This window comes from Lithobates pipiens, unplaced genomic scaffold, assembly GCF_037356315.1.
Source record: "Lithobates pipiens isolate NorthernLeopardFrog02 unplaced genomic scaffold, aLitPip1_a1.2 Scaffold_30, whole genome shotgun sequence".
Taxonomy (NCBI): Eukaryota; Metazoa; Chordata; class Amphibia; order Anura; family Ranidae; genus Lithobates; species Lithobates pipiens.
Window position 1 is genome coordinate 94,728,300 of NW_027507791.1, and position 23,339 is coordinate 94,751,638.

Genomic DNA, 23,339 nt, shown 5'->3' on the forward strand with positions numbered 1-23,339 from the left:
GCTCAATTGTTTGCTGTCTTGGTTAGATTCAATCTCTACTTTACAGAAATCTCTCAAATTTGGATTAGACCACAGTGGGGCATTAGGTGAAGGTCAGGGAGGTATGCTTCACAACTTTGGAGGCCATAGTAAAAAAATTCTACGATAGTTAAAGTGTCTTCATTCCCTCCAGAATATGAACATTCTTTACACACACCTCGAAAACTTTATAAAGATTCTGTCTTGCAACAAGCAAAGTATAAACATTTCTTATTGGGAAAAACCCAGTCCCAGTCCCAGGGACAGAATGCTAACAGAAGTCTCCCTAGTGGAACAAAAATAACAAATAAATTAACCATGAATTTTATTAATTTTCTTTTGTATCCAAAACTGAAAAATTGCCTATGGTCACCATTTACATTTTTGCCTATACTCACTCCATTTAGCTTTTAAAGAGTTTTGAAAAGAGCCTAATGCCGTGTGCACACAGTCGGATTTTCCGATGGAAAATGTTTGAAGGGAACTTTTTGTGGGAAATTTTGACCATGTGTAGGCTCCATCCGACATTTTCCATCGGAATTTCCAACACACAAAATTTGAGTTCTGGATCTCAAATTTTCCAAAAACAAAATCCGTTGTCAGAAATTCGGACAAAATCCGTTGTCAGAAATTCGGATCGTGTGTACGCAATTCTGACGCACAAAGTTCTAGGCAAGCTCGAAATCAAGCAGAAGAGCCACACTGGCTACTGAACTTTTTTCGGCTTGTTGTACATCACCGCGTTCTTGACGTTCGTAATTTCGGACAACTTTGTATGACCATGTGTATGCAAGACAAGTTTGAGCCAATATCCATCGGATCCACGGATTTTGTTGTTGGAATGTCCGATCATGTGTACGTGACATTATTGTTCTACGAGGGAAAACAAAGAATTTATCTGTATTTTTTGGTTGGATTATGCTTTGGTTAGGATTAATAGGGAATAAGCTTAAATGATTGGTGCTTTTTTTTTTTTTTTTTCGTTAGACGTCAGATGTTAGAATACTTGCCAACTCACTTCCCTTTCATTTCCACTTTTTTCCAGTTTACATCCTCCATTTTCCTAGTCTTTTCCCTTTTATTTTGATCATCTTTTGGATGTAGTTGGCAAGTCAGTAAGCTTTTCATATACATCACATGATATGGCAATTATCTGGGTTTGAATATTTTACAGTGGCCAAGACTGTGGGGAAGTATTTGAGTTAATAAAGTACTTTTGTACGACTTTTAAAAAGTAAAGTATTTGTTGGGCAATTTTTTTTCAGTTATTTCCATTATTTATGTAGTTTTATTATAAAGTTTTTTTGTTTTTTAAAGTATGGTTACAGGCCCCGATACATTCATCAGTACCAAATGAATATAAATAATACATGCCAGTCTGCATCTGAATTAAAACCCCATGCAGTCTTTTTAACTGAAATAACCTTTTACTGCCTCTCTGCATTACCTTCACTTTCCTATTGCTATGTTAAAAAAAAATTACTAATGGAGCATGGATTTATTTTTCTTTTCATTCTTTTCTTCTGCTTTTCTTTTTGACACTTATTGTTTTTCCATCCACAGCAAAACATTTCACATCAAAATAATTGATGACGAGGAATATGAAAAAAACAAGACGTTCTACATTGAACTGAGGGCGCCACACGTTGTGGACATGAGTGTGCAGAAAGGTGTAGTAGCAGCTTTGTCACACTAACAGCCTCTGCCCCTGACTTCTGCTACCTGTAACCTAGGGATAGGCCAGCAGCTCTTAGCACTCCATTTTTTGGCCATCTCCTTGGCAAACAGATACAGGCTGCTGGTGTCATTCAGCAACAGGTTGAGTGCCAAAAGTTGCTTATCCCTGATTTAATGTCTGCTCTCCTCACCTCTTCCTTTATGCTTGTGCTGTGTCTAACAAATAACCTTCTTTGTTTAACACTTACTGATTGCTAACAATGCTTTAGCCAAGTGTTTCCCAAACTTTGGTTAGTCATATGTCACAATCCTAATTTTTGCCACATCCAAGTATCATCGGTGTGCGTTCCAGTGACTCTGTTATGAGAAAACATGGAGGCTGCTGTCCTTTCCTTTGAGAGTGTTAGTTCCCTGGCTGTCAAGCTAATGCATTGGCTTCAGTGCCTTCTGAGTCACTGACCCGGAACAGGTATAAGGAATTTTCACACTCATATACTGCATGCTTGTTACAGGTCTTTGACCCAATACTATTAAAGCCAGATGCAACCAAGTAACATGTATTTTTATTTTTTTTATTTAATTTCTTCAAATACAATAATAGGGATGTTCCTGTATTCTTGTGAATTATGGGCATGCATCTGTTTTTTTTTATTTTCTCAGGGTGGTTTAACTACTTTCAGACCAGACCATTTTGCTGGCTTAAGACCAGACCACTTTTTGCGATTTGGCACTGCGTCGCTTTAACTGACAATTACGCGGTCGTGCGACGTGGCTCCCAAACAAAATTGACGTCCTTTTTTCCCCACAAATAGAGCTTTCTTTTGGTGGTATTTGATCACCCCTGTGGTTTTTATTTTTTGCGCTATAAACAAAAATAGAGCGACAATTTTGAAAAAAACACATACATTTTTACTTTTTGTTATAATAAACATCCCCCAAAAATATATATAAAAAACATTTTTTTCCCTCAGTTTAGGCCGATACGTATTCTTCTACATATTTTTGGTAAAAAAATCGCAATAAGCGATTATTGATTGGTTTGCGCAAAAGTTATAGCGTTTACAAAATAGGGGATAGTGTTATGGCATTTTTATTAATAATTTTTTTTACTAGTAATGGCGGCGATCAGCGATTTTTATTCTGACTGGGAAATTTTTGACACATTTTTGGGACCATTGTCATTTATACAGCAATCAGTGCTATACAAATGCAGTGATTCCTGTGTAAATGACACTGGCAGTGAAGGGGTTAACCAGGGGGTGGCAGTGTAGGGGTTAAGTGTTCCTAGGGGCGTGTTAATAACTGTGGGGGGCTGGGCTTTGTGTTAGTGAACACTGATCTCTGCTCCAATCACATGGAGCAGAGATCAGCGTCACTTGTTGCTAGGCAGAACGGGGAGATGCTGTTTACAACGGCATCTCCCCGTTCAGCCTCCCCATGAGACGATCGCGGGTATCCCCGTGGCAATCGAGTCCACGGGACCCCCGACTAGACTCACGGGGGTCCCGACCAGAACTCGAGTGTGCCGCCGGCAGCACGCACGCGATGGCAGGGCGGCATATAAAAATGTACGTACCTGTACGCCAATATGCCTGCCTGTGCCATTCAGCCGACGTACATCAGCGTGCGCTGGTCAGGAACTGGTTAAACCACCAAGCTTAGAGCATCTTGGCAGATATCACTAAAGTGTACACCGTGTCCCTCAAGGAGGTGCTGCTGATAAACCCCAAGTGTCAAAAAGTGTCACAAACAGTTAAGACACATAGTACATGTGGAGTTGTTCGCATACTTTGGGAAACGCTATTTTGGTTATAATTTATATTTGCCCACTTAGTGAACTAAAAATGTATCAATGCTTTTGTTCACTTTTGAAGGCAAGTTCTAGTCTGCTTGAGGTCCCTTTGTACAGTAGCACAGGTCTCAGATTTTATTAGGTCAATTTCTGTAGATTTAAAATGCATCATTATCTACTGGTTAACAAAGGGTCTTCTCGTATAAGGCAGCCTGTAGAGAATTCATTTTTTTTGTTCAACCCAAAAAAATGACTTGATTTCCCCATCCACACATTCAAGCCTTTGTATTTTGACAGTGAGGAGACTTCCACGCTGTCAGAATACACTGGTCAGCTCTGCCAGAAGCGCTGATCAAGCAGACATTTTCTAACAGGGTGGTTCTACAGAAGTTGATTAGTAGATCGACTTCTGTACAACCACGGTACTTATACACGGATCAGAATTCAGCACATCCCTACTGAACCGGACACATTTTGATCCATGTATGACCAGTTTAAGAGGCAGTGGTGGAGGTGTTTTGTCTGTGTTACTTTGGGAGGAGACCTCAAGCAGACTTGAGATTTCCATCTCAGCCATAAATTCCCTTTTAAGATGTATCATACCAGTATCTAAAACCCCTTTCACACTGAGGCGCTTTACAGGCGCTACAGCGCTAAAGATAGTGCCTGCATAGCGCCTGTAAAGAGCTGCTCCTGTCTCTCCAGTGTGAAAGCCCGAGGGCTTTCACATTGGTGCGGTGCGCTGGCAGAACGCTAAAAAAAGTCCTGCTAGCAGCATCTTTGGAGCGGTGAAGGAGCAGTGTATAAACCACTCCTAAACCGCTCCTGCCCACTGAAATCAATGGAGCAGCAAGGCTCTACCGCCGGCATAGCTCTGCTGCAGCAGTGCTTTGCGGTGGTTTTAACCCTTTCTCAGTTGCTAGTGTGGAGGTAAAAGCACCCTGATAGCGGGTGAATAGTGCCGCAAAATTGACGGTAAAGCGCCGCTAAAAATAGTGCTAAAAATCGTTTTTTTCTGCCGACGCACTCACTGCCCTAGTGTGAAAGTAGCCTAAGTATAAAACTGAAAAAGCCTCATAACAACTGTTTGGTGTTCTGCTACATAGTTACATAGTAGGTAAGGTTGAAAAAAGACACAAGTCCATCAAGTCCAACCTATGTGTGTGATTATATGTCAGTATTACATTGTATATCCCTGTATGTTGCGGCCATTTAGGTGCTTATTTAATAATTTCTTGAAACTATCAATGCCCCTCGCTGAGACCACCGTCTGTGGAAGGGAATTCCACATCCTTGCTGCTCTTACAGTAAAGAACCCTCTACGTAGTTTAAGATTAGACCTCTTTTCTTCTAATATTAATGAGTGGCCACGAGTCTTGTTAAACTCCCTTCTGTGAAAAAGTTTTATCCCTATTGTGGGGTCACCAGTGTCATATTTGTAAATTGAAATCATATCCCCTCTGAAATGTCTCTTTTCCAGAGAGAATAAGTTTGTTTCAGTGCTCGCAACCTTTCCTCATAACTAATATCCTCCAGACCCTTTATTAGCTTTGTTGCCCTTGGTTGTACTCGTTCTATTTCCAGTACATCCTTCCTGAGGACTGGTGCCCATAACTGGATAGCATGCTCTAGGTGAGGCCAGACCAGAGTCTGGTAGAGCGGGAGAATTATTTTTTATCTCTGGAATGAATCCCCTTTTTAATGCATGCCAATATTCTGTTTGCTGTGTTAGCAGCAGCTTGGCATTGCATGCCATTGCTGAGCCTATCATCTAATAGGACCCCCAGGTCCTTTTCAATCCTAGATTCCCCCAGAGGTTCTCCCCCCAGTGTATAGATTGCATTCATATTTTTGCCACCCAAATGCATTATTTTACATTTTTCTACATTGAACCTCATTTGCCATGTTGCCCACCCCATTCATTTGTTCAGATCTTTTTGCAAGGTTTCCACATCCTGCAGAGAAGTCATTGCCCTGCTTAGATTAGTATCGTCCGCAAATACAGAGACTGTCACCAATTACACAAGGTCAATGACCATTAATGGTCTGTCTCAAAATTAAAGATAGATAAGAATGTGTAATGCCGCGAGAGCGGACTTTCCGGCAGACTAGGTCCGACGGAATCAGTCCGTCGGACAATCCGATCGCGTTTGGGATAATGAGTTTTATCTATATTGCCGAGACCCAACAATTCATTACAGCAGCAATCAAGTTTTAAATGACAATTTTTTTTTTATAGAAATGTCATTTTGATGCAGTAAAGTTCTAAACACGGGAAAAATGCGCCACTTTACAGGCATACTATAAACATCCCCCAGGCACGATATTTAAAGGAATATTTCATTTTTAATGTTTCACTTTAAGCATTGAAAAAATCACTGCTCCCGAAAAAAAAAAAAACGTTTTAAAAAAAAAATTGCCCCTGGGGCAGGACCCGGGTCCCCAAACACTTTTTATGACAATAACTTGCATATAAGCCTTTAAAATGAGCACTTTTGATTATTCATGTTCGTGTCCTATAGACTTTAATGGTGTTCATATGTTCTGACAAATTTTTTGCCTGTTCGGTATGTTCTAATGTCCCTAATTAAGAAAATAAATATAGTAATCCTACATAAAATCTGTTACACGTAGAGGTAGATTTACATAAAGCAAATAGACTTTTCAAGAGAAGTTGCAGTTTGCAAAGGAAATTGCCCCAGAACTTAGTGAATGTGGTAAAGTTTTACTTTGTAATGATAACCCAATCATGTGCATTTTTGCGTTTTACTTTGCAATGATAACCCAATCATGTGCATTTTTGCTCGCACATGATTAGATTATGAAGGTTAGCAGAGCTTGGACTCCTTCACTAAACTCAGGTAGACCTATATTCAAAATTTAAGTTTGTATAACGAAAATAAACAGCATGGGGGTGGTTGGGGTGCAAAATCTAATTTTTAAAGAGTGATCTGCAGCCAGTACGAGTCTTGTGTCTTCTCTAAGTACATCTTCCATGAAAATTAAAATAGTCAGTATATGTGTGTACCTTGCAAGATACATGTAATTTTGGATAAACCTGCTGTTAAAGCTTACAGTCCTCGAACGCTGTTTTGGATAAGTATTGTAATCTCTCATCTGCATCTGAAATCCCATTTTGACAAAGCACAGATGTCAGGTTACTATGGTGCTGAGGTATTTCTGTCTGTTGGCAGGTAGGTGTACAGCTGTGAGTCACTGCCTTCTAAACAAACACAACACAATAATATTGCTTGAGTAGGCAATGCCATGATTGACAGCTGAGCCTCTCCAGGGATCGTACCCCATTAACATTAAAAATAGTCTGCAAGTCCTTGGCAACAGGTGCAAGAGAATTATGGGCAGAGAATTGTTAGTAAATGCCTTAATCAATCTCTTTATGGTCTTCAAGTTGATATATGTCCTCAATTAGAGGAGTGTTAATTTTCAGCCAGTGGTTTATAGTTTGGTTGTTGTCATTGAGTTACATCCTTGAAGGAAAGGACAGATGGGCGTCTCTGTCGCTTCTAAATTATTTAGTAGAAGACATCTGTAGTGGCCTCCGTGTTTAGTCCTAATTTTTAGGAGGGGTGGTGTTTCTTTTCTTTTTTTTTTTCTTTTTTTTTTTATAATTCTATCCTAATTGTGAAGGTTCCAAAGAACAATGACATTTTGATGTGGTTGTAGATCTGTTTTGCACATTTTGGAATCAGAAGCTTGGTGGCTATTTGCTCTGTAATCATTTTATTTATATTAGCTCGCTGTGAACATAATTCTACTGCTGGTCAATATCATGCATATCCTGTCATCTAAACCAGTGTTTCACCAACCCATTCCCAACTCCAGTCTATGCCCATGTGGATGAATTGGCATCTTAAGGCTAAATATATAATGCATTAAAATGCGTTTCAGAGGTGTTAAAAACACCCCTCAAACACCTAAGCACAAGGAACAATAGACAGCAGACAGTGCTGTTCACACTATGAAAACATGAAGCGTTAGCTTCAAAATTGATGCCCCATGTCGAGTCAGGAAGCATTTGAAGCCTTTCAATGCCTCCCATTCAAATCTATGGTAATGCTTCTCAAATGCTATGGCAGGCAGTTGCGGTGAGTTGGGGGGGGGGGGGGCTGCATTAAGGTTAGTTAATTTACTGTAATGGAATAGGCATTTGTGGAACGGTTTTACCATGCATTAACATTCCTCAAACACTTCAAAATTGACCATAGGACATTTGGGGAGCATTTTCAAACTCGTCATTAATGCTTGTAAAACGCCAGTCTAATGGTCATACTAATGCTGGAGGAGTGTTTGTTAAGCATGGAAATGTAGTCAAGTGTGAACAAGCCCTTGTACCGTTTAGTTACCTGTATGGATTTCCACAGGCACATGTTGGTGGGACTAAACCGAAGAACTTGGCTCTCAAAATTCTGCATTTTACCTTCGTCCAGATGAAGAAACAAGGGCATGGAGTTGTGACTTTTAAATCCTGCAACTTTACCAGCTGCTGATTAGACAGTATTAAGACTTGAATTGGTAATAGCTGTAAATGTAGACACAAATATAAGGTCAGTGAAGAGTGGCTGGAGTTTTGGGCGCAGTGGTTTCCACACTGGTATTTCTTAACAGGGAACAATAAGGATCAGGCACAGATTCCTTTGAAGCTATTTAAGTATCAGCAGATAGTTCATGGGATAGTTTAGTGTTCATAATTAAGATATAGTTTTAGGCTAAGGTTAATTTTAGGGGCTAGGTGATATATTATAGGTTAATTTTAGGGATTAGGTTTTAAGCAGGAGGCGTTACTATAATTCATGGGGCAAAATTTAGACAGGGCCTGCTTCTTCACTCTCTATGTGGCAGCTTGTAGTGTTAACTGTGATAATACTTCTTCACATGAAATATGCCTAATTTATAGACAGGTAGCAAGAGAGCTGTCAGCACGGTCAATATACTACAAGGGGCCATTGCTTTGGATAAACATTATATTTGTAGTAGTAGCAATAATACTAATCACCATAATGATAACCGCTGTCCTATAAGGTTTGAGCTAAGGAGATATGCTGGGATTATTGATTGCATTAGGCAAACAGGAATAATTTCAATCTTTAGTAGAAGTTCAGAGGGCAATACGTCCTCACTGCTAAGACAGCTAAGAAAATGCTTCTTACTGCACTGAGGGGGATCTGTGTCTAGCAAAGAACTGAATGTCTGAATTCAGTCCTTCTACACTGGAAACTTCAAAGTTTAGATTCCCTTACAGCCTTCCTAATGCACCCTGCCGCACATATACACTATAGGTCCCAGAGCAGCCATGTGGACTGCAATGGCTATTGTTATGCCACTGGCTTAACAGACCTGTCCAAACAGAAATCTGGGAACTGCCACTGAGTTATTTTTGAAAGCTTGACGGCTATGGTTTTGATCTTTCCTTTGCAACTTGGTAAATCAGTGATCTGACATGGGCAAATAATGTGTTGGCACATGTACTTGCTTGTTCTGGGTCTGAGAGTCACTGAAAAGTGGAAAATGTAGGGGTATGACAGGCTTAAAACATACACCTGCAAACACAAGTCAGCAATGTATGGCATTAGGAAGTGAGGAATTAACAGTTCTGTTAAAATTGCTCCTCAGCTCTGCCCACTTTGGGTATTTAAGTCCTCTGTCTGCCGACATCTGTGACTGTGATAAGGTGCATGCACGCTAAACACGTAGTGGCGGCAACAGATGAGCCTGTGTTCCACACTGGTTCCTGGGTCCTTTCTGTTTCCTCAGTCCAGTTGAGCACCGCACGTCATCCACACAAGACCGCTCCAGCATTGGCTCACTCCTCCTGACTTCTGGCTCTGGGCTCAGGCTGCCCCGCCAGCTGACTCGTCCTCCCCGAGACCAGCATCAGCTGTACTACATCCATAGGCTTCCCCTGGGCCGCCAGCGGCCTGTCACTATCCCGTGATTCGCAGCAATTTTCAACTCCACGCCAGCCAGCCCAGTGAGCGTCAGTCTGTGGAAACCCCCCCCCCCCCAGATTTCTCAGGTGCAACATGGATATCGGCGCCACATAACCCATGTTCCACAGCCAACAACTGTGGATGCTGTCAGCTTCTTACTGCCCCGGTGACCTCCTGTGGTATCGTAAGCTCTCTTTTTTCTTTTTAATCATACCCACATATGTACTGGTTATTACTTCATTTTAAGTCCCTTTATGGGTTTTAACGTTAGTAAAATTTGTTTTTCTTCATCCCTTCTGTTGGATTGACTTGATATGTATCCTGTTATTAACCCATTGAGCGCTGACTCTCTCTGTTTCCCTGCATGTCACATTTCAAGTTGTGTTTTTTTTTCAGCTGCACTGGTCCAGCCAAACATTGCTTTATCTATTTTAATCCTTATGGCATGACCCACAGTTTAGCACTGGTGGAACCTCTTTGCTCTGTTTACCACAAGTCAGCAATGGCAGCTCCATTATCCATTTTTTGACAAATTACTTTTAATTGGGATGGGTATGGGGGTACATACTGTATACAGAAATTCCAGATTTACACAACCAGGCTCCCAGGGCTAAAAGGTAACACTGTGTGGGCAGAAAAAGGTTAGGTTACTGGACTATATTATAAAACTATCAAGTATCTCAAAATCAGCTAATAAACATTTCAGAGGTCAGAAATAAAGAACCAACTGAAGAGTAGGGACACATCTAGGAAAACAATATCCAGAGAGAGCAGGAGACACAAACAATAACAAGAGCTGGATATGTATACACCACGCTTATGGCAAAATTGAAGGTATATCTAAAGCCAGACCTTTTGAGGACGGAGTAGGGAATGGCTGAAAAAAAATTAAATCTGCTCCCAATGGGGAGATTATATTTTTCGTTCTTTTCCAGTGACATAAGGGAGGATTCCTTTTAGATACTGTAACAAGTTATCCCATTTGAAGGTTTCCCCACACCTCCTGTTCTAATGACAACTCTAAAATGTGGGATTTTCCATCACCTACTGTGATGGACCAATGCACCCTGTTCACTAGTACAAAAAGCATGGGTGGATCTCACCAGGGGGGCAAACAACAATCAAACTTCAGGGAGCAGAAAGAACGCATGGGACACTGGATCGTTTATAGCAGTGGGTATTTTCATTCAGGTTTTAAGCAGTGTAAAGGAAAGGAGTGGTGTCCAAAGGTCGGCTCTGTACTACAGTAGGGAATAGGTATGTAAAAAAGAAATATGCCAAAAGCAGAACATATGAAGTCCAGATTTAATTTAGCTTAGAATCTTCAATCGTACAAATCCAATGTGTTTCAGGAATTCAGTGGGCCCCCATTGTCAGAGCTTAGTGTTACTGAATGAAGCCTGTACTGGGCTGATACTATTAGAAAGATTCCAATGAGTAATTAGTATGATTGCTCCAGATGTGTATGGTTGAGTAGCTTAATCATACTAATTAACCCTCAAGATCCCTTCAATTATATCTCTCCAATACATGCTTCTTTCTTTATTACTAAACCCTAGTAAAGAGAGACTCTTTGAACCTTTGAAACACGTTGTACAACATATTTTATGAAACATGATTCTGAATAAAATGAAACCTGGAATTCATATGTTCTGCTTTTGGTGTGTTCCCCTTTGTATACCTAGAAAAAAAATACAGGGTCCTAGCCCTTAGCCACTCTATCTAAAAAAAAAATACATACGCTTTAAAGGATAGGTCCACCTTTAGCAACATGTTACATGCTACACCCCTATTTAGGGTGTAGCATGTAACATGTTGCCAAGGAAAGAACACTGACCTCCAGAAACCCCCTCCACCCACCCCCTCCGAGACAGCGGCGCTGTTACATTTAAAATTGGAAATTGGTGCAGAGGGCTCCTCACGCACAGTTACATCTTTCAATCAGAGAGATATGTGAATGAATAAACTACAAGTACTTTCTGCCAGCACAGCAGATAACTTATCAATGGACCTATGAGTGCGGTGATCAGTTTACTTGTAGTCCATCTTCCTCCATCTTTCTAACTGAAAGCCCATATTGGTGTGGGCTTACATGAGAGAGACATAATATTAATCAAACTGGTTTGTTGCCCTGGCAGTATGTTTTGGGTCATTGTCATGCTGGAAGACCCATCCACGACCCATCTTCGGTGTTTTGGCTGAGGGAAGAAGGTTCTCGTCCAAGATTTTACAATACATGACCCCCACCATTGGCCCCTCAAAGCGGCAAAGCTGGCCTGTACCTCTAACAGAGAAAGCCACAACGCATCGTGTTTCTACCTCCCTGCTAGACTGTAGGGATTGTGTTCTTAGGGTCATAGTCACCTTTTTTTTCCTCTCCAAACACGGTGAGTCGAGTTAATGCCAAAGAGCTCAATTTTGGTCTCATCTGACCTCAGCACTTTCTCCCAATCCTTCCCTGAATTATTTAGGTGTTCATTGGCATTACTGTACATGTGCCTTCTTGAGAAGGGGGACTTGTCCTGTTTTGAGGTAGAAAAATGCTGTCTATGACCCTAAGAACACTATCCCTACAGTCAACCACATTGTGGAAACATTATGCTTTGGGGCTGTGTCTCTGCTAAAGGTACAGATCGACTTTACCGCATTGAAGGGCCAATTGGCAGGGCTATGTATTGTAAAATCTTGGATGAGAACCTTCTTCCCTCAGCCAGAACACTGAAGATGGATCGTGAATGGGTCTTTCAGCATGACAATGAACCCAAAACATATCGCCAAGGCAACAAAGGAGTGGCTCAAGAAGAAGCACATTAAGGTCATGGAGTGGCCCAGCTAGTCTCCAGAACTTAATCCTACTTAAAATGTATGGAGGGAACTGAAACTTTGAGTTGCCAAGTGACAGCCAAGAAACCTTAAGGTTTTAGAGAAGATCTGTAAAGAAAAGTGGACCACAATTCCTCCCGAGATGTGTACAAACCTGGTCACTAACTACAAGAAATGTCTTTCCACTGTGCTTGCCAACAAGGGTTTCTCCACCAAGTACTAAGTCATGTTTTGCTTGGGGATCAAATACTTATTTTACTCACTGAACTGCAACTCAATGTATAACATTTGTATCATGTGTTTTTTCTGGATTTTTGGTTGATATTCTGACTCTATCATCTAAAATACACCTATGATAAAAATTATAGACCCTTCATTTATTTGTAAGTGGGCAAACGTACAAAATCTGCAGGGGATCAAATATTTATTGTCCCCACTGTACGGGTCAAAAGGTGAAAGAAGGCAAGTGTGTAGGAGCCTGACATTGCACCCACAATCCACTGATCGTGGATGCAATACTTTATATACTCCTGTGTAAAAAAATAATAAATACATATTTTTTACCTGCAAAAACATATGAATTTATTATTTTTACCTAAAGTGTAAGTTCACCTTAAAGTGTAAGTTCACCAGAAAAAGGTGAACTTACACAGATCCCCCCTCGGTCCCACTGACCTGGCCAGGCGTAATCTCCGGTTCTAAGCCCTGGTATATCCATGTCATGAGCACGCCGGGGCTTTAGCAAACCTCTCTCTATCCTCACGTCTTCTGCATAGCTGACAGGACGGGCTATGCAGCTGCTTGTTGGTCAGTGCTGCCCATGTGATGGTGCTGACAAATTTGAATGCTCCAAAACGTTCCCTTGACAGGGACATTTTGGACATTCAGCTCTGGAGGATTTCAAAGCCCCGGAGGCCGGGGGCTTAGAACCAGAGATTGCGGCAGTCCAGGTCACCTGCGGTCCACCTGTGTAAATTTACCTTTAAAGGTAATCTTTGCCTTTAAGGAGATTGTACAGAGATGGCAATGTATGTGGCCACCTTAAAAAAGAAGTATGGGAATTGGGGTTACTGCAGATTCACACTTACCTAGGTGGATGTAGTATCGGTTTGGTGCCTCTTTACTGAGAACCGAGTGATTGAAAATCGCTGATGACTCGGTTCTCTCATCTCCCCAAGTCTAGAGCTTTAGACTGTCAATTAGTAGCTCTCCTGCTCTGTTCCACCATGCTCACTGGAGTGCTGAGGTTTGGTTGGGCGGGAAGTGGCTGTCTCAGCCTCATAGGGGCTCGCTGAGAGGCTGAGACGGATATCAGTCCAGGCACCTAGTGGATCCAGACTCCCAGAGATGGGATGACGCAGTGCTTGGACTGATATTGGTGACTTCAGACTGCTCTCTGCTGAAAACGGGTCGCAGGAGTGCAAAACTAATTGCACTCCTGTGGGAGAAGCCCAGCCAAACGAGCTCTGGACTTCTCCTTTAAGGGGGAGATGTGTTGGCACTGCAAAAATAAGGGCCAACATCTGGTACATCTAGAAGATTAATTATTAAATGGAAAGAATTGGATTAAAATCTTTTGTATATGACTATGACATCATAATGTATTTGAAGTTAATATGTGATACTATATTGTAACACTAGTGATTATCTTGCTTTTTGCCTAATGCAAGACATTGTCATATCTCTATTTTGTAATTCTTTTTTTTTTTTTTTTTATTTGAAAACAAAGAAAATAGTTAAAAAAAAATAAATGTAAGCAATTTTACACTTGCAAGTAATACAAATAACAGAGATTGTACAGCATGCACTCTAAATAGTCTGATTCTATCTTCCCAGTGCCACCCTTTGCTCCCATCCAGACTGAAACACCTTAAAAAAATAAAACACTTCTCCAAGCCTCAAATTATGTAACGCTTAGTGCCTGAGCAGCCAATCAGCACCAGACTTTTAAGAGGCTCTTTAGCAAATTGGTACAATGGGTATTCTAGCTCTGGGAAGGTAGAAAGAGCCCCTTATGGTGCGTATTGTAATTTTATGTATGTTATGCTTAAACATTACGCATGTTGCCAGCCTGTAATGTAAAATCTGTATTGAGTACAAAATAGAGTGTTGATTGTCCACCTTTTTGGGCAAGATACTCCAATTTATGTATTGGCTTTAGTAAAATTGCTTTATTAGATGTCAAAAGCAGTACTTATTCTGGTAACCCATTCTTGAATATTCACAATTGCCACCACTTTTGACTTGGTAAAGCAACCCATTGTTTGATGCAGGAAAAAAATTTAAGTAAGTACCATTTTCATTTATGGAGGAGTTGATCAGTGATCATCTGTATTGCATGCTGTACCTGAGCCCATCTATACCTCAAGGTACAGTACACCCCGAGGTTCACAAACCCCTTTTTGAAAACCATTGAACTAAAGCACATTCTTAAAATAATTAAGTCAGATTTATCAGGTGTTCCTTGTTAGAAAACAAAAAGTTCTGCATGGATTTTATGCTACAGACCTCATTTATGATACTTCTTTTTTTTTACTATTTATGGCAGCTTATTTACTAAAGCTGCACGAGGCAATACTGCTCTCTCTTGCCCAGAGCAACCAAATTTCAGCTGTCATCAGCTAGAACAATGAAACATGATTGCTGTTGGTTACTGTAATTTGCACATTTCTCTTCGTATTATTGCATAGAGGCCAGTTTTTATTGAATGTCTTCATTTTCAATATATCTGTACTGTTTGCATTTTTTAAAATATAGGTCAGACTATTTTGTCTCAGGCTAAATTTTACATAAATAATGATTGCAGCTGCCCTTAACTAACATGAAAAAGCTTTGTTTTATTGATTGTCATACTTTCATGAATGTTGCTAATGACCTAATGTAATTAGACGATCTTTCAGCCTATTGCCCTCCCATTCATACAAAGAAAAAAGCAATATATTATTTAAACACATTGTATGTAGTGTCTTATCTTTGAGTTCTGTCAATTAGTTAGGCGTGGCTCACATGGATATGATTTCAGATGCTTGGGTCTCGCCGAATCGCAAGACAGTGGGAAAAAAAAAAACATTAGTTCCAATGGTGCCCAATCACATTATTGCAGTGCAGCAGTGATGTGACTTTGGGAAAGGGTGTGCTACTTTGGTGCGATGCGGTGAGCGATGTTGTGGTCCACAGACTTCAATAGAAATGCATTAAAATCACATCTACCTGTGCTTTCTCATGCATCTGTGTATGCGCTTTATGCTGGGGTGCTAAGAGGTGGCACCTGCTAGCATCCTAGCAACCAGTCACACATCGCTGCTGTCAGTGGCAGGGATGAACCATTGGTCGTTGGTACCTGCTGACAGCTGAATGTAAAGACTGAAAAGAGAAGAGCCAACATAAAAAAAAAAGGCGTGCAGGTGACATCACTATGACTTCACATGATATTCTCAGAAACCATACCCTATGTTGTCATAGGAGGAAGGTTTCCCCAGTGACAGCAGGGATGAGTTGCAGTACACAAAACATATCAAAATCGCATAAAGTCGTGCTGCAGTGCACTAGAAAATTGCATTGAAAAGCAGGTCAAAGTTGCACTGCACCAGTGTAAACCAGGCCTTAATGTTACTTGGTTACTTTTGTTAAGTTGTTGTCAGCAATGTTTTCGAGATATTAAAGGGAACACCAGGCCAACTTGCTAAATACACAATTGAAATACCTATATGCAAACTTTTTTACCTTTACAAAATGTTGTGATTCTGTCATACAGTAGCGCCTGAAGAGTGACATTGTTTATTTATTCTATTAGGCCTCATACACACTGTTTTTGGATATTTTTACAGCAGCTGTTTTTGGCTTCAGACATTTTTTTCTACAGTCAATAAACTCCCCATCATGTCATCCTATGTGTCCATGCATGTTTTTAGCTGAGGCATTTTTTGGCTTTAAAAACAAAACAAAACTAGTGGGTTCCGAGAGGAGTTTTTCACCTGTTTTTCCGTCAAAAAACGCTGATAAACGCCGATAAACTCTCAAAAACGTGGCTCACCAGCTTTTTATGATGTTTTTGCTGCATAAAAAAAATATATATTTTTTTTTGTTCAAATAAAAAAAAGCACTAAAAAACGCTAACACGGAAAACTGTTAATTAACGGGAAAGAAATGCTATTGCAAAAACGTTGAAAAATTCACTGCAAAGTTACTAGCGTTTTTATAACCTTATTTTAACGTCCAGTGTGCATAAGGCCTTACAGTTAAGGGAAAGAAGTATGTCAACCCCCTGCATTCCAGCCTATTAGCTGAACTGCAAACTGATGAGGTCATGTATGTGTCATCTCCTCCTTTATGCATGCTCCCTGTTAGTTAGACTGCCAGCACTCTTCAATTCAATAAAGCCTAATTGGGTGAACTTCTGGCCATGGCCATCACTGTCTGTCTGAGCACTGTAATAGGGTATTGCGGAATGTTTGAGGTTCTTATGCTAAATGTATTTAAAAGATGTCATTTTTTCAGGATACAGGGCTACATTTCATTTCTCAGTTTATCGGGTCTCCCTTGATGCCTTTGGAGTCTCTGTAAGATTATTTGACTATAGTTGTGTTCAGGAGGTATCATGTGACACAGATACCACGGTGAGAACTACAGTGCCCAGGAACCTCTGGTGCTGGTTCTGATGCATCTGTCAGATGAAGTTATCATTGCAGTAATCTAACCAAAGCGTTAAAGTAGCAATGTGCTAAGAACAGGAATTCTGCCACCATTTTTTGGCATTATTCTACTTGGCCTCTGCAGTTACTAGCTTTTGATGTCATGGCATGAGGGACATCAAAAGGCAGCTGGAGAAAACAAGATAAAAGCAAAGCTGTTGGCAATTATGGGAGCTGCCATTGCTGACTTGTGATTTGAAAGTGCATACTCTGGTGCTGAGTTTAACATTGCTTCACACACAATAAGTTATGGACCTGGATCAATCATATAAGGATCACTTGTCCTGACCTCTGCTATACACATGCAGGTCAATGACTTACATTGTGAGTGAAGGATAAGCCTGATTACCCCAGAGTATGCAAACAAGCAGACAACAGGGACCACGCTCTCATTTCTTTCCTATCAATTTTTATTTATTTTTCCTCCAAATGGTATTGCGCTTTAAAGTCAACAAGGTATTATGTACTGTAATAGCTGTAAAAGAACAGTTTAAATAACAATATATGACAAAAGACACATTTGATCATAAAGCCCATTGTTCTTGTTATCAGTGGAGTCTACTGTGGATTCCTCCTGTAGGTGGGGGTCAAATGGTACCTTCCAAAATATACTGACTTCAATGTAAAGGTCACAGGATAATACCATTGTTCTGCATATAAGATGCTGCTGTGAATGTACTGGTCAAAAGAGTATTCATATTGAGACTGCATTTCAAATGCTACCCTTCAATTCCTGGTACATCTGTCTCCTTATTGTAGCTTTTTTTTTTTTTTTTTTTTTTTTTTTTTTTTATTCTGCCTCCCAGTATTGACTCTTTTGTGTCCAATTTGAAGTGACAACTAGTAAGGCGATTACCTAGTCTCTTCCTCGCTCAATAAAGTATCTCCTAAGACAAACTCTTCACTATATTTCCTGACAAACCAACCTTGACTGAACCTGACAAATCCAAAACAGCCAAACGTTCTCCTTTACCGTCTTGCATAATTCTGAAAGAAAAATACGTTTTTTGCTCATGTTTCAGGATATGCCCACATAATGTGATGTTTGTGATATGTCACTGTAACTCTGTACACCACTGTACCTCTTATGTTCCCACAGGAAAACGATAAGGGTAAAAATAATAGATGAGGAGGAGTACGAAAGGCAAGAAAGTTTCTACATTGCTCTTGGTGAACCGAAATGGATGAAACGCGGAATATCAGGTGTGAGCTAATAAACTATCAACTTTCCTGGCTAAAAACAAATTAAACCAATAACATTTTTCCCCGTTTTGTTCTTTTTTTTTTGTTCAAAAACTTTTTTTTATCATGTCTCCCTTCCTGTGTATTCCCGCTCTCACCATTTTTCGGTCATCTACACCTTAGCTCATTTCGTACCTTCTCACTTTCTTTTGCATTCATTTTTTTAATCCAAATAATTTATGCAGATCCCTTTCTATTCATCTTGGCTGTATCCATTTACTGCATAATAAATTACATAAACGAGAAGATATGGTGCATGGCTTATATACGTTATGTAGTTGCTTTACATGCTCTGTGCCCAGTTTACATTTTACCCCGATGGCCATTAGCTTCTGTTATGGATCATTTGTGTCTGACATTTTGTGACTTTGGTAAAATAATGTTTATGTATGTCCTCTTGGATACTGTTGTATTTGTAAAGCTTAAACAATGAGGCTGATTTATTAAAAGAGTATGGAATATTCACTTAATACATTTTAGTGAAGATTCAATACAATTATCCAATCATACGAAAAGCAAAATCCTGTTTATGTTTTTAACTGCACATGATTGAGCATTCAAAATGATTACAGGTGCAATTATTAAGTAAAGATTTTCAAATCCTTAAATCAGCCTCACTGTTTAAAAGGGTGTGCCCATCCATCAGACTATGTCCCTTGGTACAAATGAGGTCGTTTCAGAGAATAAGTCTTTATTTTTAAGGTAACAACTTTAATATGTTCGTTTAAATCATGTGCTATGACTTGTCATAGGGATTGAAAGGTTACTGCATAATATTTAAACACAGCCATGGTGCTAACCGCAATATAAACACATTCAGACCTACACTGATCAGCCATAACTTTATGATCAACGGGTCCCCCTTTTGCCACCAAAACAGCCCTGACCCATCAAGGCATGGAAGCTACTAGTACTCTGAAGGTATGCTGTGGTATATGGTACCAAGCTATTAGTAGCAGATCCGCCAATTCCCCCAAGTTGTGAATTGGAATCTCCATAGATCAGACTTGTTTTTTAGCACATCCCACAGGTGCTCAATTGGATTGAGATCTGGAGAGGCCAAGTTAACACCTCAAACTTGTTGCGTTCCTCAAACCATCCTTGAACCATTTTTTCAGTATGGCAGGGCACATTATCCTGCTGAAAAAGGCCACTGCCATTGGGGTATAAAGTTTCCATGAAGGGGTGTAATTGGTCAGCAACAATGTTTACGTAGGTGGTATTTGTCAAAATAACATCTACATGAATGGCCGAGCCCAGGTTTTCCTAGCAGAACATTGCCCAAAGCATCACACTGCCTCCACCAGCATGCCTTCTTCCCATAGTGCACTAGTGTCATTACTTCCCCAAGTAAGGAATGCACACACAACCAGCCATGCACATAACCTAAAAAAAAACCTTCAGTCATCAGACCAAGTCACCTTCTTCTATTGCTCATCAGTCCATTTATAATGCTGTGTACATTGTAGGCATTTTTAGTATAAAATGGGTCTGTATGAGCACTTTGACAGGTCTGTGGCTATGCAGCCCCATACACAACAATCTGCAATGCACTGTGTGTTCTGACACCTTTCTATCGGAACCAGCATTCATTTGTTCAGCAATTTGAGCTACAGTAGCTCTTCTATTGGATCTGACTACACAGGCCAGCCTTTGCTCCCCACGTGGATCAACGTGCCTTGGCTGCCCATGACCCTGTCACTGGTTCACTGTTTTTTCTTCCTTGCACCACTTTTGGTAGGTCCTGACCATTGCGAATCTTGATTATCCAACAAGACCTGCAGTTTTAGCATTTAGCACCAGTTGTCTAGGCATTGGCCCTTGTCAAAGTACTCAAATCCTTACACTTGCCCAATTTTCTGCTTTCAACACTTCAACTTCAGAAACAACGTGTTCACTTGAAGCCTAATATATCCCACCCACTTTCAGATGTCATTGTAATGAGATACGCAATATTATTCACTTTACCTGTGAGTGGTCATATCGTTTTGGCTGATCAGCGTATTTTTCTACAGACAGACTTAGGCTCGGAAACCCACATCCAATTCGCATAGGTGTGAATCCAGCCTTAAGGTACAAGAGTACAGCTTTTTTCAGTCCCATTATGAGCAGGTTTATGTTGAATAATAAATATCTCCAGCTATTCTCTGACAAAATACAGAAGTACTTGGAGAGTGCAGACACAGCACCACTCTCTATAATGTCAATTTCCTACTCACAAATAATTTTATTCTGTATGTAAATCAAGTTTACCTAACATAATGCTGTTCTATCTAGCAATTATTGGTAAAAAAACAAACATACAAAGGATATTTACTGTATAGTCTAAGGCCGCTGATAACTGGCTGTTATACTCAATAGGTGATTTGTTATGGCAGGGGTCCTGAAACCTTTTAGACAAAGGGTTACTTCTTGACTTCTACTTTGTCCTTCAGACTGTTATGGGGGCAACGAAGTGTGTCAGCAGGTGTAAAATGCATCATGATCTAAGGTTAGTGGGAGTAAAATGTGTCCCAAGGTCAGTGGTTGGTGGGAGTTTAAAAAATATTGCAGTGATCGTGGTTGGTGGTCAGTGAGTGTTAAAAATGTTCATGCATTGGTGGTCAATCTAAGGAAGAAAGCCCTGGCATAGGTGGAGAGTGGGAGCAAGAACAGTGACCCTCCATGTCTGGTGTCAGTGGGAGGAGTAGTGCCCAATGCCCCATTGCTGACTTATCTTTGTAATGAATAAGCGCACCTGTGTGTGAAACCCGTCTACCATTTGAACTGTTTGTAACACTTGGGATGTTTGTTTATTAAACAAGAATTTTGATGCATCTTGGAGTGCAGCCATTTCTTCAGTGTTGAGTAGTGCCCCATGGTTCGTGCCAGTGGGAGCAATGCTGCTCAATGTATTATCTCAGACGGAGCAATAGTGTCTCATAGTTGGTGTCAGTAGGAGAACTAGTGACCCGTAGTTGGTGTTAGTGAGAATAATAGGCACAATCTGCATCCTGGAAGTAAATTAAAGGAAATACCTCTTTTTTGACATAGGTGGTTTGGTTAACTAAATTATATCTCCGTTGTGATCAGCAATGGTCAGAGTATTTCAGAGCATATATTACCAGATTAATCTGTAATGCCATTTTCTTGTATGCGATTCATTAATTTTTTCAGCTGATACACATTGCAGCTGGTAAAGCGGTTAATAGGTTGTTGATAGACTAATGATCTTCCCTGATGAACAACTGTTGCACAAGCATGCTGATTTACATCAGGTGAATGCGCATGCTTGTTCCTATTTAGAAATCAGAACACTCTAGCGACATCCCTGAAACTGGCCTCTTACAGGAGAAAACCATTAAGGTGTGGCCTACATTCCCTTATCTGATCAATAACAGCCAGATCAGATGAACATGTTCTGACACTCACTGGCCAATAGAGAAGGATTGGGCCAAACAAGGCTTCAGGATCTGAAATTATTATATGGAGTTACTGGCAAGCTAATTTGTTCATAGCCCAAGCTGTTTTCTGTTTTCCATTATTGTTTGTATTATGAGCATTTTTGGCTTTCCTGGTGGCATGGTTTCCATAGTTTGTACAGATTTTCTCCAATAAATTAGCAAACCACTCCAAAAACATCTACTTATAACCTGTACAGCACTATACTAAACCACAACGTTTAGAATTGTATAGATTTTTCCATTTACTAAGGTTCTGGCCTAATCACATATATAATATTGTCAAATTGCTCAGCAGTTTTCAGTTCCAAGGAATTATCAATAGAGAATTATTTTTTTTGTCCAGGGTCCATTAAATGAATTAATTATTGCAAGTTTTCCAAGAAATGCTGTACAGGTCTGTCTAAATCACTGAAGCGCTGCTGGCATGATGTATTATAAACAAGTTTATGCGTGGCTAGATTGCAACATGCCCATTAATTTGATTTTACACTTGCCAGCTAAGGTCTTCTGAACACAGTATCCAGAATCCAGAAAAGCATTTCTTCAGGAGAAAAATAAATGGAATTTGCATATACTATTATATCTGTTTTTAACATGGAACTGTATCTTCACTGTAAATTAATTTTATGATTTAGTACATTGTTGACATTTTTTCACTTTTAGCTAGAAATTCGAAAGCCTATACATATGTCTCCTACATCGCCAAGTACCAGGGCTCATACTTCCTGGTTATTCAGTGGTTTTAAAACAAGCCAATATAGCAAATGTAAGATTACTGCCCTGCTTTTTTAATGTGATGCAATGAGACTTGAAAATCTGCAAGCAATTGGGTTGTTAAAGTTAGGATACATCACTCTTGCAGACCTAAACAACTCTAAAGTGTAAAGCCTGCTTAGGGGCTCTTTAAATCAACTAAATTATCAATAAATCAGCAATCAGCAATAGTGGACCTTCTAGTTTTTAAAAGTGAAAAAGCTCTTTAATAAGGTCTTAACAGATGCTCAAACTGTGCAAGTACTCGCAAGTTTGTCAGGGTGGGATTTCAGATTATTTAAAGCGTTTTTAAAGGTCAATTGTTTTTTACTATTAAAATAACAAACGTGTTATACAGTGCCTTGCGAAAGTATTCGGTCCCCTTGAACTTTTCAACCTTTTGCCACATTTCAAGCTTCAAACATAACGATATAACATTTTAATTTTTTGTGAAGAATCACCAACAAGTGGGACACAATTGTGAAGTGGAACGAAATCTATTGGATAATTTAAACTTTTTTAGCAAATAAAAAACTGAAAAGTGGTGCGTGCAAAATTATTCGGCCCCTTTACTTTCAGTGCAGCAAACTCACTCCAGAAGTTCAGCGAGGATCTCTGAATGATCCAATGTTGTCCTAAATGACTGATGGTGATAAATAGAATCCACCTATGTGTAATCAAGTCTCTGTATAAATGCACCTGCTCTGTGATAGTCTCAGGGTTCTGTTGAAAGCGCAGAGAGCATCATGAAGACCAAGGAACACACCAGGCAGGTCCGTAATACTGTTGTGGAGAAGTTTAAAGCTGGATTTGGATACAAAAAGATTTCCCAAGCTTTAAACATCCCAAGGAGCACTGTGCAAGCGATCATTTTGAAATGGAAGGAGAATCAGACCACTGCAAATCTACCAAGACCTGGCCGTCCCTCTAAACTTTCAGCTCAGAAAAGTGA

General features: G+C 40.0%; 1 protein-coding gene across 7 annotated transcripts in view; it reads left to right on the plus strand.

Moving 5' to 3' along the window:
* SLC8A3 (solute carrier family 8 member A3) overlaps positions 1 to 23,339 on the plus strand; it is a 467,511-nt gene that overhangs the window by 349,263 nt on the left and 94,909 nt on the right. For 3 of the 7 annotated variants that reach the window (XM_077464628.1, XM_077464627.1, XM_077464630.1), the window contains one exon: positions 1,582 to 1,688. In XM_077464628.1, coding sequence (XP_077320754.1) covers positions 1,582 to 1,688 — 107 coding nt within the window. Of the gene's footprint in view, positions 1 to 1,581; positions 1,689 to 18,048; positions 18,153 to 23,339 lie in introns of those variants that run through there. The other 4 variants (XM_077464631.1, XM_077464629.1, XM_077464633.1 and 1 more) reach the window with 3 other exon arrangements.